This window comes from Leopardus geoffroyi, chromosome B4 (genome assembly GCF_018350155.1).
Source record: "Leopardus geoffroyi isolate Oge1 chromosome B4, O.geoffroyi_Oge1_pat1.0, whole genome shotgun sequence".
In the NCBI taxonomy this organism is placed as follows: domain Eukaryota; kingdom Metazoa; phylum Chordata; class Mammalia; order Carnivora; family Felidae; genus Leopardus; species Leopardus geoffroyi.
Genome location: NC_059341.1, coordinates 139,475,930 through 139,491,865, shown reverse-complemented (window position 1 = coordinate 139,491,865; position 15,936 = coordinate 139,475,930). Strand labels below are relative to the sequence as shown.

The following is a 15,936-nucleotide window of genomic DNA, read 5'->3' as shown; positions in this document are numbered from 1 at the left end:
GCCCGATGCAGAGCTCGAACTCATGAACTGTGACATCACGACCTGAGCTGAAGTCGGATGCTCAACGGTCTGAGCCGCCCAGGCTCCCTGATAACAGGGATTTTTACTTCTCCGTTGGTCTCGGTCCCTCTTTAGAGAAGACGGTTCTGTTTACTCCTCTGTGCTCCGTGTGAGAACAATACTTGGGGAAAACAGCAGGTCCTGCTTTCATAGTTCTGTCTTCTTCTCACCCAGGGAACAGGCAACTAGGCTTAATGTAACAGAGGACACGGAGGTTCGTCCCAAAGGATCCCTTGTGTCCTGTCCCTTGGCCTTTCCCCCACATTTCAGTTACCCAGGAGCAGACCCACGTCAGACCAGGTCTCCCTTTGCTCAGAGCCCTCTGAGCTCCAGCGCACCCGAGTGAGAGCCCCACCAGCCTCGGAGGCACAAGCTCCCTGTCCCTCTGTGCATCCCTCCGTCCCTCCCCTCCCCTCCCCCCCGGCTCCTGCTTCTCTCCCAGGCCACCTTCTGAGTTGCGCGTCCTGGCCCCATCCCAGTGTCTGTTCAGACCCTGAGCCCTGCCCTGGGCACCCCTGCTCTGCACATCGGCCCCGACGTCAGCACGGCGTGCCCTCTGTCGTCTCCCCTGCACGCTGTAGGAGGGCGGGGTGGGGCCTGCGGCGGGGACCGTACGTGGTGCCCATGGGGGTTGTCAGAGCCGAGGTCCTGTCATTGATTGGTGCGTGGGGCGTAGCGGGCTCGTGACCCCGCCTGTGGGACTCGAGAGGCCGGCGCAGCTGAGCGCGTGGTGGCGTTTGCGACGTCTCGCCCGCCCTCCTGTGGTCCCCCGGGTCTGTGAAACCGATCCGGCAGGATTAGGAATTATTAATGTGTAGACTCCTTTCAGTGGGTTCTCCCGTGAGTCGTTTGTAACTTTTACTAATTTACCAGCATGACATGACTGTTGTCCTCATCTGTTGTGCAGTTTCTTAAGTCGGTCAGCCGTTGGTTCGAACGTCAAGAAGCGTGTTACTCCGAATTACTGTGCGCACTTAGCTTCGTGTAGCTTCCTCTCTGCCGTTTCTTACCAGACGGGCCTAAGCGCAGTGACTGTGCGGGGGTGGGGAGGTCCTGATGTTTGTTCTCAGTGGTCTCAGAAGACCGCCGTGTGAGCGTTCGGTCGTGAGTGGTGAGCCCCCGACTCCTCCCTGCGTGGGCCCGGCCTGTCCCCCGTGCGGAGCTGGACCCCAGACACTCCTGTCGTGGGAGATGGGTGCCCGGTGCCGGGCGGGGCGGGGCTGGAAGGCAGGAGGACGTGGAGAGGCAGGCTGTGGGATGAGCAGGGAGGTGTTGCCCTGCCCTGAGCAGACGCCGACCACAGCGGGGGCAGGGGGGAGTGGGGAGGAGAGAGCCACAGCTTCCGGCCAAGGCAGGGTGAACGCAGGGTGCCCTGCAGGGAGGCCGGGGCGACAGGCATCGCTGAGGGCTGCGCCCTGAGCTGCACCCCACTCACCCCCCGTGTCCGGGAGCGGGGCCTGGTGGGCACCTTGAGCCCACGCCGCCCTCTGAGGCCCTGGTTCCTCTGCAAGAGTGTCCCTTCCCCGTGGTCCTGGCCACTCTGACCCCACTGGGGACCGGCCCTGCCAGCCCCCCAAGGCTTCTCAAAGGGCCCAAGCCCATCCAGACACTGCCTTCCCTGGTCTTACACCCCGATCCCTGAGGGCAAGGACTTCACAACGATGTAAAGGTCCTGGGGCGTCAGAGCAGCGCCGCTCACGTGGCTGTTGCAGAAATTACAGCGCTTCGGCTAGATGGCGGGTCTCATAGCCACGCTGGGAGCAAAGCGCAGATGATAACGTTCTTGTTGGTAAATCTTTTTTTTTTCAATTTTTTTTTTTTAACGTTTTATTTATTTTTGAGACAGAGAGAGACAGAGCATGAACGGGGAAGGGGCAGAGAGAGAGGGAGACACAGAATCAGAAACAGGCTCCAGGCTCTGAGCCGTCAGCACAGAGCCTGACACGGGGCTCGAACTCACGGACCACGAGATCGTGACCTGAGCCGAAGTCGGACGCTTAACCGACTGAGCCGCTCAGGCGCCCCACTTGTTGGTAAATCTTAACAGCAGTTCACGGAGGAGCTTCCGGAACGGAGGCTGTTCAGACCGGGGCCTGCTGTCCTGGGCCTTGGCCTCCCAGTGTCCCAGGCTCTGGTTTCTGTTACCGCCTGCGCTCTCCCCCTGCCCCCCCCCCCCACCACCGCTGTGTTCATGTCCGGCTTTCCTGGGCCCTTTACCTGGAGGCGGCCTCTCCCTGGGTTTCCCACGGTGGACAGCATCCGCCGTTGTCCTCTGCAGGCCCACCCAGGGGTCCCCCTCCCGCACCCGATTGGACCCCCCAGGCCTTTCCAGAGCCCCCACCCTCCCCCCGCCTCGGCTTCCCAGGGGCCCTCACCCTCTAGGCACCCCCGGTGTCCTGGCTCCTGCCATGTGCTTCCCCCCTACTTGGACCTCTGAGCCAGACTAAGGACACTGTGTCTCGAGACTCTCTTCCCGAGTTGAGCACAGTCTCCAGCCGGGGAAGGCAGCGGAGCAAATCGTTTGGAAAGTTGGCGGTCTCCATTCTGTTGGGTGAACCACCCCACCCTCTGGTAACGTCGACCCCCCGCAGTTAGCGCTGATTCAAAACCCACAATACGATTCTTTTCTTTACTTCTGGATTTCTAATGAGAATGTGAAAGCAGAGAGTTGCCAGCATTTCGGGTTGGACTTCTGTGTTTGTGTGAATTCCGTGCGGTCGTCTGACGTGAGGCTGTGGTCTTTCCAGATGCCTGCTCTGTGCCCGTCTCTGAGATCATCACCGTCGAAGAAACGGACATCCACGGCAGGCACTACGGCCGCGGAAAATGGCAGAAGATGGAAAAGCCCTTCGCTTTCACAGGTGATGGAGCGAATCCGTCCCGCGTCTCCGGGGACTGCGCGCAGATGCCCCAAAAGGCCATGGTTTCGTCACTTGCTCGACAAATTCAGTGTTTCTTTGCTTTATCTCGCAGAGACTGCCTTACGCAGTTTTTCCCAAGATCTCCTTTTGATTAATGTTTTGATCAGCTTTGACTTTCTTTGCTTTTTAACATGAGTGAGGAGAACTGAGACATAGGCCGGAAGGCGGGGGCGGCACGGGGACCCTGCCAGGCTGCGAGGCTGCACGTGGGGCGCGAGGCTGTGCCCCGTGACCCCCCGACCCTCCGCGCTGTCTGTCTCCGCAGTGCACTGCGTGAAGAGGGCCCGACGTCACCGCTGGAGGTGGGCGCAGGTGACCTTCTGCTGTGCTGAGGAGCCGCTGTGTCACCTGTGGCTGCAGACGCTGCGGGAGCTGCTGGAGAAGCTGAGTACGTGGAGAGGGGCGCGGTCACCGGGGCCCGCGTGGGACCCTGTGATCGTGGCTGCTTCCCTGCCTTTTGCACACCTTCCCGTAACCAAGTGCACTGCTGAATTGGGGTGGCTTAAAAATACACCAGTTTTACCACTTAAGGGACCAGCCTGGCACCAGGCGCTGCCCTAAGCATGGCCTTCCAGGGGCCGGGGCGCCTTCCCTGACCGGCCGCGAGGTGGGGGGTGGGGGGGACAGGCCCCTGGGCCCGCTGAGCCTCAGGTTCTATTTCTGGGAAGCGGGGATGGCGATAGCTACGTTCCCGGTGGATGTGGGGAGTGAGCCAGGGACGTGGGGGCGCCCCTGTGCACACCTGCGCCCCGAGTCTGTCTGTCGCCCCTTGGAACGCGCAAGATGCCAGCTCATCCTCTGTCTGGAGTCCTGTTTGGTTATAATCGTAACACGTCGTTCTGTGAGCTCAGTCCAGGCTTTCTTTCAGTGTAGAAGAGAAACCGTGTGTGGGTAGGTTTGTTTTCGGTCTTCTTTGATTCATTTGGCATCTGGATCAAAGAAGCGAATTATAATGTGTTGAAGGCCTGTCAGCTGCAGAGAGACTTGCTCGCTCGAAAAGGTGCCTTTGGTATTCTGCGTTCCGCCAGCTAATCCCGCGGGACGTGACCTCCCTTACCTGCTGCCGGGCCAGTGACCCCCGACCTCTCCCCGCGTCTCCCTGTCCCGCTGTGTGAGTCTGCGCGGAAGTTGCCCCCGCCCGTCTGCCGCCTTCTCCTCCATCTTTCCAGACTCGTCCTCCTCGTCCCCGCTGCCGCCTTCCTGCTTCCTCTGCTCGCTTTCCTGAGACTCTGAGTCTGTAGACTCGGGCCAATTCTGTAGGTTCAGACCCCAAGAGGAAGTTCGCCGAACCTGCCCCCCATTGGACGGCGGGCGCCTAGTTCCCGTGTAACTGGTAGGAAAGCGCACACGGTTGTACACCCGTCGCAGGCGCTGGTGTGGACAAGAATTCCGGGATTCTGTTACCTCAGCTACTCTGTAACTAACTCTGTGTCCGTCTGTTGTGGTGTTTACTGGAGGTCGTGTAGACGCAGGGAAGCGCCCAGATCCGGAGCGCGTGGCCCGGGAGCTCTCACACACCCGGCGCTCTGAGCAAGTATCCGGCATCCACATCCAGGACACCGCCAGCTCCCAGGGCTCCCTGGGCCCCCTGCAGGCGCCCCCCCCCCCCCGCTCCCCCACGGGGTGATCACTGCCTGGCTTCTGAACGACCGGCTTCAGTTGATGAGTCACCGTGCTCTGCAGAGCTCCTGTCTGGCTGGCTGGCTCAGTGTCAGTTTGTGAAGCTTCCCCACGCTGCGCGTGCGGTGTCAGCTGCTCGTTCTCTTGATGGCGTGGCCCTCTGTGTCCGACCACTTACTCATCCATTTTACTGTGGCAGGTCGCTGGGAGAGCTCCCCGCTGTGGGCCACTGCAGACAATCCTGTATGTTCTGAACGTTCTGGTGCGTGTCTCGTGTGGACACATGCCTGCATTTCCGTTGGCTGCGTGCGGGAGTGGAGTTGGTGGTTCGAGTGGCCCCCGGGGCGTATGTGCCACCTCAGTAGACAGCGTCAGACGGCGACGCTCCCACCAGCAGAATATGAGAGTCCTGGTTGCCCCGAGTCTTGCCCACACCTTAGTAATTGTAGCTGTTTGGGTGGGTGTTACGAGTCTTGCGTTACGGGGTTAATTTACATTTCCCTGATAGGTAAAGAGGTTGAGAAACACGCTCCTGTGTTTCTGGGCCATTCGGAAATCCCCTTTCGTAAGGAGTCTGCTGTTCGGGTCCCTTGTCCACTTTTCTGTTGGGTTATCTGTCTTTTCTTAATGTTACATGGATATTCTTTGTATATCATGGATCCAAATCTTTTATTGGATTTATGAATTACCGACATCATTTCTCATTCTGTGGCTTGCCTTTTTAGTCTCTTACTGGTGTCTATTGATGGACAGACATCCTTTTTTTTTTTTTTTTCTTTTTTTAAGTAGGCTTCATCCCAGCATGGAGCCCAACATGGGGCTCGAACTCACCAACCGTGAGATCAAGACCCGAGCTGAGATCAGAGTCGGACGGGTAACCGACTGAGCCCCCAGGTGCCCCAGACATCCTTCATTTTAATGTGGATCTATTTATCTTTTTGTTTTGTTTTGCTCTCTGGTTAGTTTGGGTCCTATTTGACATCTTTGTCCACTCCAGAGCCATGAAGATATTTTCTCCTCAGAACCTTGTTTTACCTTTCACATTTAGACCTAGAATCCACCTAGAATTCATTTGGGTGTGTGGTGTTAGGTGAGCGGTCAGGGTTTACTTAAACACAGATGTCTGCTCGACCCCATGCCGTTGAGGGAAGGAGCGTCCCTCCCCCCACGCGCCATGAGCCGCCATGTTGTTCTCCACGAACTTGGCTCGTGTGGGCAGAACTTGAATGGATTTCCACTTTGTGTCCAGTGACGTTGCTGAGTCCACTTTTTAATAGATTGATGGTTCTTTTGGATTTTCTTCGAACGCAGTCATGTCAACTGTGAGTAATGACCCTTCTCATTCATCCGTCTTGGTTCTTGTGCCATTTGTTTCTTTCTCACAGTTTTGCCCTGGTGTGGATCCCAGCGTGGGGAGGGTCGTCTCAGTCCTGTTCTCAGGGCCGTTTCCCACATTTCACTGTCAAGGATGATGTTTCTTAGGTTTTTCATAGATTTTTTTAAAAAACATATTAAAGGGGCGCTTGGCTGGCTCAGTCAGCGGAGCGGGCAACTCCTGATCTCGGGGTCATGAGTTTGAGCCCCACTTTGGGTGTAGAGATTTCTTAAAAAGTAAAAATGAAAAAAAGAATTAAAAATAGGTAAAAACATATAAAGGACGTTCTTTTCAAATTCCTAGTTTTAGGAGTTTGTTTTTCCTTCAGCCATAACTAACTGATAAATTTGATGAATGCTTTTTCTGCATCTGTTGGGGTGCCTGTGTGATCGTCTCCTTTTGGAGTCCGTGTGTTAAGTACATTGGCTTCCCTTTGTACAGATGCCTTTGTATTCCTGTGAAATCCAACTTGGTCATGACGTGTTACTCTTTTTCTACGTATTTCTGGAGTTGACTTGCTGATATTTGGTTCAGGATTTCTACGCCTCGGCTGAGGGGAGACATCGACCCATAGCTCCCCTCTGACCACGTCCTTGTCTGGTTTCGCTGCCAAGCATTGGTGGCCCCATGCGGGGAGCTGGGAGGTGCTCGGTCCTTCTGTGCAAGAGTCTATGTGATTCTGGGGACTATGGTCTTCCCTAAAAACTTGGAAGGATTCACTGGTGAGCTCTCTGGGCCTGGGCTTTCTTTGGGAGGTTTTCATTAATGACTTTGGTTTCTTTATTAAATATCAGACTCGTCAGATTTTTCTATTGCTTCTGCCAGCTTTGGTAAATTGTATTTTTTTTTTCAGAAAATTTGTCTATCCAAATTTATAAGTTTATTCATAATCCTTTCACTTTCCCTGTAATATGTGCAGATTCTGGAATAATGTCCCCTTTCTTGCTCTTGGTAAATAATAGTTTATCTCTTCTCCCTTTTTCTTTATCAGCTTTATTAGGGAATTACCAATTTCATGAATCTCTTCAAAGAACCAACTTCTGACTTTGTTGATTTTCTCTACTGTGTGTTATCCCCCCTCCAGTATTTTATTATGAAGATTTTCAAGCATACAGAAGGGAAAAATTGCAAGAATTGTACAGTGAATGCACACATATCCAAAGCCTCGATTCTACGGCGGTTAACATGTTGTTGTATCTGCTTTGTCGATGTCTGCGGATCTATCCAGTAGTTAATAGTGTTCTTTGCTGAGTTTCAGAGTTAAGTGACGGATGTGGGGTGCTTCACCTTTAAACACTTCAGCGGGTGCCTCACTAATTAGAGATGAACATTTGTTTACAGTTCTGAGCTGGAATTTCCGTACAGCGAAACGGACAGACCGTGAGTTTAAATCCGTGATGTTGACACATACGTACAGGTGCCGTGTACCCCACACCCCTCCCTGTGGGACTCACGTCACCCCAGAGTCTTCTGATGATCCTTCCCATCAGTACAGACAGGATCGCTCTGAATGGAATCGTGTGACGGGGGCCTTTCGAGGGCTTCGGGCTCTCCGCGTAATGAGTCAGAGATGTGTCCGTGCTGGCAAATATGCCAGCGGTTTGTGCCTTTTTATGGCCGAGTAGCATTCCATTGTGCAGCTGGACCACTGGTGTGTCGGTCGTCAGTCGACAGGCGTTTGGGATATTTCTGCTCGGGGCTGTTGCGAACGGCCCCGCTGGGAACAACTGTGTGCGGGATTTTGTGGGGACTTAGGTTTTCAGTTTTCTTGGGCGTATATACTTTCTTGCCACGTTGATTGATTTGTTAGTAAAGTTGGGTTTTTAAGAATCAAAATCTGTTTGAACTGACCCCAGCAGAAATGTGGGAGCTGTTGTAAGAGCACAGGCGTGACCCACGTGGGGAGGTTCTCTGGACGGGACTGGAACCAGGGACCGAGGGGCTGTCCGTGTCTCGCCGTCTGTCCGTCTCTCTGTCCGTCTCCATGGACTACATGTCAGGCTCTGTCTGTGCCTGTCGTCTGTCTGTCTCTCCTGGCGCTCTGTCCCGTATATCCGTTTCTTCTTGTTCTCTGCAGAGAACGTTCCTGAACATGAAGCAGGCGAGGCTGCCGCTGCCTTCCGGAATTCTGAGTTCTGGGGGCTTCTGGGGGACCTTGCAGATGTGCAGAGCTTCTGCCCATTCTCACAGGCCGGCCCTTCTCCCTGCTCGTAGATGAAGAAGCCCTTCCGTGCTGTTCTTTGACTTAAAAATACTTTCTCCCAGACAGTCCTGCGCAGAGTTGTCACATCATCGTGGTTTGATTTTGTTCAGTAACACAGTACTTGCGAGAGAGTATTTGCCACACCCGTTGTGATTTACGCATTGTTGTTGTCTTGTAGCATCCAGACCAAAGCATTTACTGGTGTTTATTAATCCGTTTGGAGGGAAAGGACAAGGCAAGCGGATATATGAAAGGAAAGTGGCCCCACTGTTTACCTTAGCGTCCATCACCACCGAAATAATCGGTAAGGTATAAATTCTCCGTTAAATACGTAGGCGTGTTTGAGAATGATTCTAGACAAGATTTTTATCTTATGTGATTATTTTATTCATTTTTAATTTTTTTAAATGTTTATTTTTGACAGAGAGCGCGAGTGACCGTGAGTGGGGGAGGGGCAGAGAGAGAGGGAGGCCCGGAATTCAAAGCAGGCGCCAGGCTCCGAGCTGTCAGCACAGAGCCCAACGTGGGTCTCAAACTCACAGACCATGAGATCATGACCTGAGCCAAAGTCAGACGCTTAACCGACTGAGCCACCCAGGCGCCCCATTATGTGATTATTTTAAACAAAATAAAATACGTTGTTTTCTATGCCAGAATGGGAACAGTACAAAACAAAGAATGTATACCTCGCTGGCCCAGTCTTAGCATAGAAGAGAAACACTAAGAAGATAAAGGGTCAGGATCATGGACAGAAAATTCGTGGGAGAAGAAAGACGAGTGATTCGATGAGGCTTAGAAGTAATTTCACCAATGAGTGATGTTTTAAGAAACGTGATGTGGTTTTAAGTGCAGATTCTCAACGCCGGGCGGGTGCAGGAAGCCGGGGTTCTCCTCCCCGGACCCCGTGCTCTGGGGTCTGCACACGCGTGTTAAAGAGCCACTGGCAATGCGGGCGAAGAGCCTTACAAATTAGGGGGTCGGTCAGGAGTCCAGATGTGAGTCCTCCCCAGGACGGCAGTCGGATGCACACAAGTGCCCACGCGTGCACTGCCACGTCCCGTAAGAGCAGCACACCGAGACCGCGTAAATGCCCGCTGACAGGAAACGTGGAGGTACCACTGCCCGAGTGTGGCGAAACGGAAGGGACAGCGAGCGGGTGGACCTTTAACGTGGTCTTTACGGAGAGCTTTTCACTTAAGAAAACGGTCAGGGCCGGGAACATCGGGGTATAAGTCTGAACGCACAGCAGAACTCCAGTTGTGTTTTTGTGTCTTACGTTGAGTATACAGACGTGGGCTGACGTTTTCTTTTCTTTTTTCTTTTATGTCTTGGTATTTTCTAAAATTTCAAGCTAACTTGGATAATAAGGAAAAGCTATAAAATCTCTTTCCAAAAAGTTTCCATTTGTTGGCAATTAGATGCCAAGAAGGTGGCGTCTCCCCCGGAGGAATGCGTCCTGAACGAGGGTTGCTTCCGCCTGGGCTCGCCGCCCCACCCCCACTCCATCCCCCTGAGGATGTTCTAGGACCTCATTTTATTTTATTTTATTTTTTTTTCAACGTTTATTTTTTTGGGACAGAGAGAGACAGAGCATGAATGGGGGAGGGGCAGAGAGAGAGGGAGACACAGAATCGGAAACAGGCTCCAGGCTCTGAGCCGTCAGCCCAGAACTCGAACTCACGGACTGCGAGATCGTGACCTGGCTGAAGTTGGGCCCGCCTGGGCTCGCCGCCCCACCCCCACTCCATCCCCCTGAGGATGTTCTAGGACCTCATTTTATTTTATTTTATTTTTTTTTCAACGTTTATTTTTTTGGGACAGAGAGAGACAGAGCATGAATGGGGGAGGGGCAGAGAGAGAGGGAGACACAGAATCGGAAACAGGCTCCAGGCTCTGAGCCATCAGCCCAGAGCCCGATGCGGGGCTCGAACTCACGGACCGCGAGATCGTGACCTGGCTGAAGTCGGACGCCCAACCGATTGTGCCACCCAGGCGCCCCACTAGGACCTCATTTTAAAAGAATGGTTTGCTTGCCTCTTATGTTAACTCAGACCGTCAGATTCGAACGTAAACCGTACAATGAAATATTATCTTTTCCCCATAGTTACTGAACGTGCTAATCAGGCCAAGGAGAGCTTATACGAGATCAACATAGATAAATACGACGGGTGAGTAAGGTTCCTTTCAGGCCCTCCCCACCTGTCTTAGTTTTGTCCGCTCCCTGCCCTTGCTTTTCCTGATTGTCAAAGTAAACCTGCTTCCTATAGAAAACCAGAAACTGCAGAAAATTTCCATCACACCTTCTCCTGCGTCTGGGAGACAACCGTGGACCGTTTTCCTTCCCCGTCTTACTACCTGCATATGCAGATTAACTTTTCTGAGCAGTGGAGAGCACGGAGTTGCGGGGACAGCGGAAGGGACCCTAACACCCGTGTCCCCTGCAGGATCGTCTGCGTTGGTGGAGACGGCATGTTCAGCGAGGTCTTGCACGGCCTGATTGGCAGGACGCAGAGGAACGCCGGCGTGGACCAGAACCAGCCCCGGGCAGCCCTGGTGCCCAGCCCACTCCGGATCGGCATCATCCCTGCGGGTAGGGCGTCCCGTCCCCATCCCGTCCACGTCCCTGTCCCCGGGTTCATTCTGTTACCGAGCTGGGGATTTTATCAGCACATGGGTGAAGGCTTTGTTGACAGTTGATGGCGGAGGAAAGGACCACTGATGTGTGCCTGGGGGAGTCCTGTCTTCCCCCGACACCTGCTTCCCACAAGCGCCCAGCAGCTGGCAGCTGGGGGACAGTTGGCTCTCAAAGGACTGCCGAATGGCAGGGGAAGGGGGTGGGAGGACGGGGGACACTGGGACCCCAGAGCGCATCTGAGGAGGAAAGGACCCCAGAAAGCAGGTGGTCTTCTAGAAGTGGCTTGTAGCCCAGACCTGGGGGCGCTGGGGTTGGGGGAAGGGCCCGTGCAATTGGGGCCGGGAAGGAGGGAGCAGAGCCTGTTAGCCCCGTGGGTCCCTAGGCTGTGTCCCAAAGACATAGCTCAGCGGGTTTTAGGTCTTTCTAGGAAGTGCCTAGTTCTTTGAAAAATGACAGTGCTAAGCCAAGCAAAGCCTGGGCATTGTTGGTTTAAGGCTTTGCAAACAAGGCCACGGGGATGAGGCGCCTTCTGCCCTGCGCCCTGTGTCCCCGCCCTGTGTCCGCACTGACACGGGCTGGCTGCGGGCCAGGGTCTGGGCGATATCCCTACGTCACGCGTCATGTAATTCCTGTAATGCCGTGGTCACGACCGCTCTGTGAGGGAGGTGCTGCCATCATCCACAGATGAGGGGTCTCAAGGTCACCCAGAAGGGCACGGACGTGGGAACTCAGAGACCTCTCTGCCCCACCCTACAGTCAGGAGGAGTCTTGTCTTTTTCCGACTGACGGTGTTTGTATATTAAGCTCTGAGCGTTCATGTTCGTGGGAGCCCGGCAGCTGCATCAGGCATGTGAGGACGGACCGAGGCCGGCTCTGTGCCTTCTGGGCCTTGGGGTGCAGTGAACTAGACGGGTGTGGCCTCTGCCCACGGAGGAGCCCCCAGCACACGAGGAAGCGTGGGCGCTGCGGGGAAACAGTTCAGGGAGAACGGCCGGGACGGCTTCTCTCTGCAGGGAGTCCAGGGCCGTTCTGAGAGGGGACAGGTGAGGCGCCAGCCGTGCACGGGGTCAGCTGGGACGGGGGGCAGATGGGAATGAGCTGTGTGCTGAGGAGGGGGGCCCGTGGGGCAGGAGTGCCAGGACTGGGGTAACGGAGGCGCCTGGACACGGGCCCAGCACGGGGCTCGAGTCCCGAGGGCCTTGCGGTGAGACACAGAGGGAAGAGTCTCATGGGCCCGTGGGCAGTGTCGTTTGCGTGGGCTCGAAGACCACCCCCTACGCTCTGCTCAGGCCGCCATTGCCCGAGGCCTAGAGAGGACGTCCGTGGTTTGGTCGGTGGCCCCGTGGGCGGCTGTGACTTGGGCACAGAGTGAGCCCAGGGAACCAAGGGTGACGGAGGCAGCCAGGGTGACCCCGTGATGTTGGACTTGGCAGCCTGGGGAGGGGCCACGACGAGGCAAGAGTTCTGATGGAGATCCGAGACGGGGCTCCCGGGGGCCCTGAGGAGCAGTCGGGAGGAGGGGATGGTGTGGGGGGGTCCGGGACAGAACATGATGGAGGCCACCGCTGCAGCCGCTCTGGGTCCCGAGCTGATGTTTCCTAAATTCAGCCTCTTTCCGCTGGAGTATTTGGAGGTATTAGCGAGGCCGCAGAGAGCCGACCCTCCACCCGGCGTCTTCCCGTCACTGCCCCTGTGCTGCGCGGTGGGGCCCCAGCGCCTCGGGAGGGACGTGGCTCAGCGTGGGGGGCCGATGATGCCAGAACCTCAGCCTGAGCTGAGCCAGACCTTGCGTTTCCGGCCGGAAGCTGGGCCTTCCTCTTGGTTAAAGCCTGGGCCACAGGCTTGAGGAGATGACCGGGGAGTTACGTCGGACCCGAGGGTCGAGCTGTTGAAGGCACGCTGACAGAACGCCAGAAGGGAACAGTGGTGTTGGGGGCACCCGTGAGGACCGGGACATGTGCGTGGACTTGTCTGCCGGCGCCCTGTCCCTCCGCCTGCGCCAGAGTTCACCCAGTCCGTTGGTGCCCGTGCGTTCTCGGCCCGGCTGCGGCCCAGGAGTGAGCAAGGCCGGGCTCGTGGGCTGTGGGGACGCAGACGAGGGTGAATAAGGAAGAGAGCAGAGCAGTGGCAGGGGCCACGCCCTTGCAGACGGGGGGCTCTGGACGGCCTTCCGGGGTGAAGTGTGGTGAAGGCAGGAGGGGGCCTGGCTGCGGGTGTGCCGCCCTCGGGGGGCGGGGGCCTCCTGGGAGAAAGGGGCAGGTGGCAGGTGCCGGCCGAGGGGCGGCGGCCCCGTGAAGGATCCCAAGTAGGCGGGAGGCTGAGCAGTCCCCTCCTTCGAAAATCTGACCTTTCAGTAAAACGATCCCTGAAAACCGTCGGAGGCTCTGTTCACCTGCCCCACTCTTTGCCCAAGGGACCTGGGTGACCGAGAGAGAAGGTGCGTCCTGCCCGTTCAGGGCGATGGCGGGATCTAGAATTAAATCCTGGAACACAAGCACATTTCCGTCCATCTTACACCTGGATAGAAGGTGTTTGCGTTGAACTCCGGCTCCAGAAATGGGGGCCACACCCCAGCCCGGCCCAGGCCCGGACCCTGGATGCCTGACCAGAAAGGCCGGTCGCCTCGCCCTGTCCCGCCCACGCCTCCCTAGACGAGACGCCTCTGGCAGCTTGGGAACAGCACGGGCCCACCTCTGTTGTGGTTGTAGAGGGCGTCCCACGCTCGCAGACCTTCCAGCCCCACGAGGTTCCTTCTCGAGACTCGGAGCTCCCCCGCGGGGTCCCCCTGTACGGGGTGGCCCAGACGCAGGGACAGGCTTCAGAGGCCTCGGTTTATAGGCTGTGGTGCAGGACAGAAGCCAGACGCCGGCTTCTGCGTTTTTATTGGAGGTCCTTGCAGAATCCTCACCGACCGTACGCGTTACATCCCTGCAGGTGCAGGCGAGTGTGGGGGTCTCCTCAGCTCTTGTGATGAGGGATGGCTTGCCAGGAAAGTAAACAGGGCCCTGGGCACACAAGGGGAGCCAGTGGGCTCTGCGGATGTTCTGGAAAGTTCTGGGGATGTGAAGGACTACCTCAGGGCATGGTTCAAATTAATTAGCTAGGTCTTTTGGAGTCTGTGCTCTCGAAACCGTTTACATTATCCGAGCACCCTTCACTCTAACGACGAGCAAGCGGGTGGGGAGAGTCTGAAACCACGAGGCTTTTCGTGGACACTGTTGATGTTAATTTTTATTAAGATTAGTCACTCCTATAATCTTAAACGTTTATTTAAAAATGTGTATTTGGCTCATTTGTGGAACGAGGTGTCACTGAAGTCTTCAGGTTAAGATCGGTGAAAAAAAATATGCGTGTGTTTATATAACTTACCAACATCCAGAAGCCACATGTCAGCGTGGATTAAATAATTAAGAGCCTCCCCTCGGATCACAGACTGGACCAGATTCCGTTACTCGAAGAGACCCCAGAGGGTGCTTGCAACCTGACACGTCTGTCGGGAGCCTGGAACTTTCCGGCTGCGTCGGACATCACTTACGACAGGAGACTTGTAGATTGTCCCGGGGCCCAAGGGCAGAGGCGTGGGCCCTGCTGGTGTCCAGGCCCCCCTGCCCGTTAACGCTGGTTCCTCCCGGTGGATCTCAGTCTGTGCTGGGCGTGGTGTCCATGACGAAACTGTGCCATTCTGGATCCTGTCATCCCTTTGTTAGGAAATCTACACCAGGCTTTCAGCGGACGTGTTACACTTCGCGTTGCTCGGCCCCGTCCCAGACCTGCTGGGTCAGGATCTTGGGAGAGTGGGGTTCAGGACCCTGTTGTAAATAAGCACCCCAGGAGAGTCTCCGCCCGCTCGGGCTGAGAACAGTGACCTGGATTATGACCCAGTTAGAACCGGGCCACACCTAGGGAGGACCTGGGGGTCCAGGCACTGGCCGGGTGCCACGAGGTCACCCCCAATGTGCAGCCATGCATGTCAGCGTGAGGCGTGTGCCCGCCGTGGCCAGTGGAGTCCCCTCATGTCTGTCAGGTGACAGCTGCCGTGCCCCTGTGACCCAGGGACGGGTCACGGCGCGTTCTGTGAAACCGGGTGCTGGTGTTGGGGGGCAGGCTTCCACGGGGCTTTTTCCGGGGTCTTCCCGAGTTGTCCTTGCTCTGCATACGCTTTCCCACTGGCAGCGTCTGCACAGGGCAGAGTCCTTTGGGTCTCGTGGCCGCTGGTACGTGCAGGGGGTTCATACTCACTGCTGAGCGCTGAGCTAGGTGCCCGGCCACCACTGCCACCCACATTTCTCGGGGGCTCTGCTCCCTGGGACAGTTGAGGAACAGGCTCCACAGACTCTGTGAGGGGATGGCTGGTCCTATTGAAGTCCGGTCTCAGAGTTGCGTTGTTTTTAAATGTTTATTTGAGAGAGAGACAGAGACAGAGACAGGGACAGAGAGAGAGAGAGACAGAGAGAGACAGAGCATGAGCGGGGGAGGGGCAGAGAGAGAGGGAGACACAGAATCAGAAGCAGGCTCCAGGCTCCGAGCTGTCAGTGCAGAGCCCGATGTGGGGCTCGAACCCATGAACCGTGAACTCATGAGCTGAGCCTGCTTACTTAACCTACTCAGCTATGAGCTTAACCTACTAAGTCACCCAGGTGCCCCTATAAACCTGCTTCTTTAAAAAAAAATTTTTTTTAATGTTTTTATTTATTTTGGAGACAGAGAGAGACAGAGCACAAGCAGGGGAGGGGCAGAGAGAGAGGGAGGCACAGAAGCAGAGGCAGGCTCCAGGCTCTGAGCTGTCAGCACAGAGCCCGACGCAGGGCTCGAACTCATGGACTGTGAGATCATGACCTGAGCTGAAGACAGATGCCCAACCGACTGAGCCCCCCAGGCACCCGCAGTCTCAGTGTTTCTGACAAATCAGTGTCAGTAGTTCCAACATTCATTTTGTGGATGGGTTAGATTAGTCTTTATTTCCGTATCTATTCTGGGGCCAAAAGGAAGAGTCCTCCTCGTTGGAAATCTACTAGAGTTTGTTTGTTTTTAATTTTTTTGACGTTTATTTATGATTGAGAGACACAGAGCGTGAGCAGGGGAGGCATAGAGGGGGAGACACAGAATCTGAAGCAGGCTCCGG

General features: G+C 55.6%; 1 protein-coding gene across 1 annotated transcript in view; it reads left to right on the top strand.

Moving 5' to 3' along the window:
• The window catches only part of CERK (ceramide kinase), a gene marked incomplete at its 5' end in the record, with an annotated part of 47,584 nt that overhangs the window by 21,176 nt on the left and 10,472 nt on the right, over positions 1-15,936 (top strand). The window contains 5 exons of the mRNA XM_045466521.1: positions 2,808-2,921; positions 3,247-3,369; positions 8,358-8,483; positions 10,284-10,347; positions 10,624-10,769. Of these exons, the coding sequence (XP_045322477.1) occupies positions 2,808-2,921; positions 3,247-3,369; positions 8,358-8,483; positions 10,284-10,347; positions 10,624-10,769 (573 nt within the window). The remainder of the gene's footprint in view (positions 1-2,807; positions 2,922-3,246; positions 3,370-8,357; positions 8,484-10,283; positions 10,348-10,623; positions 10,770-15,936) is intronic.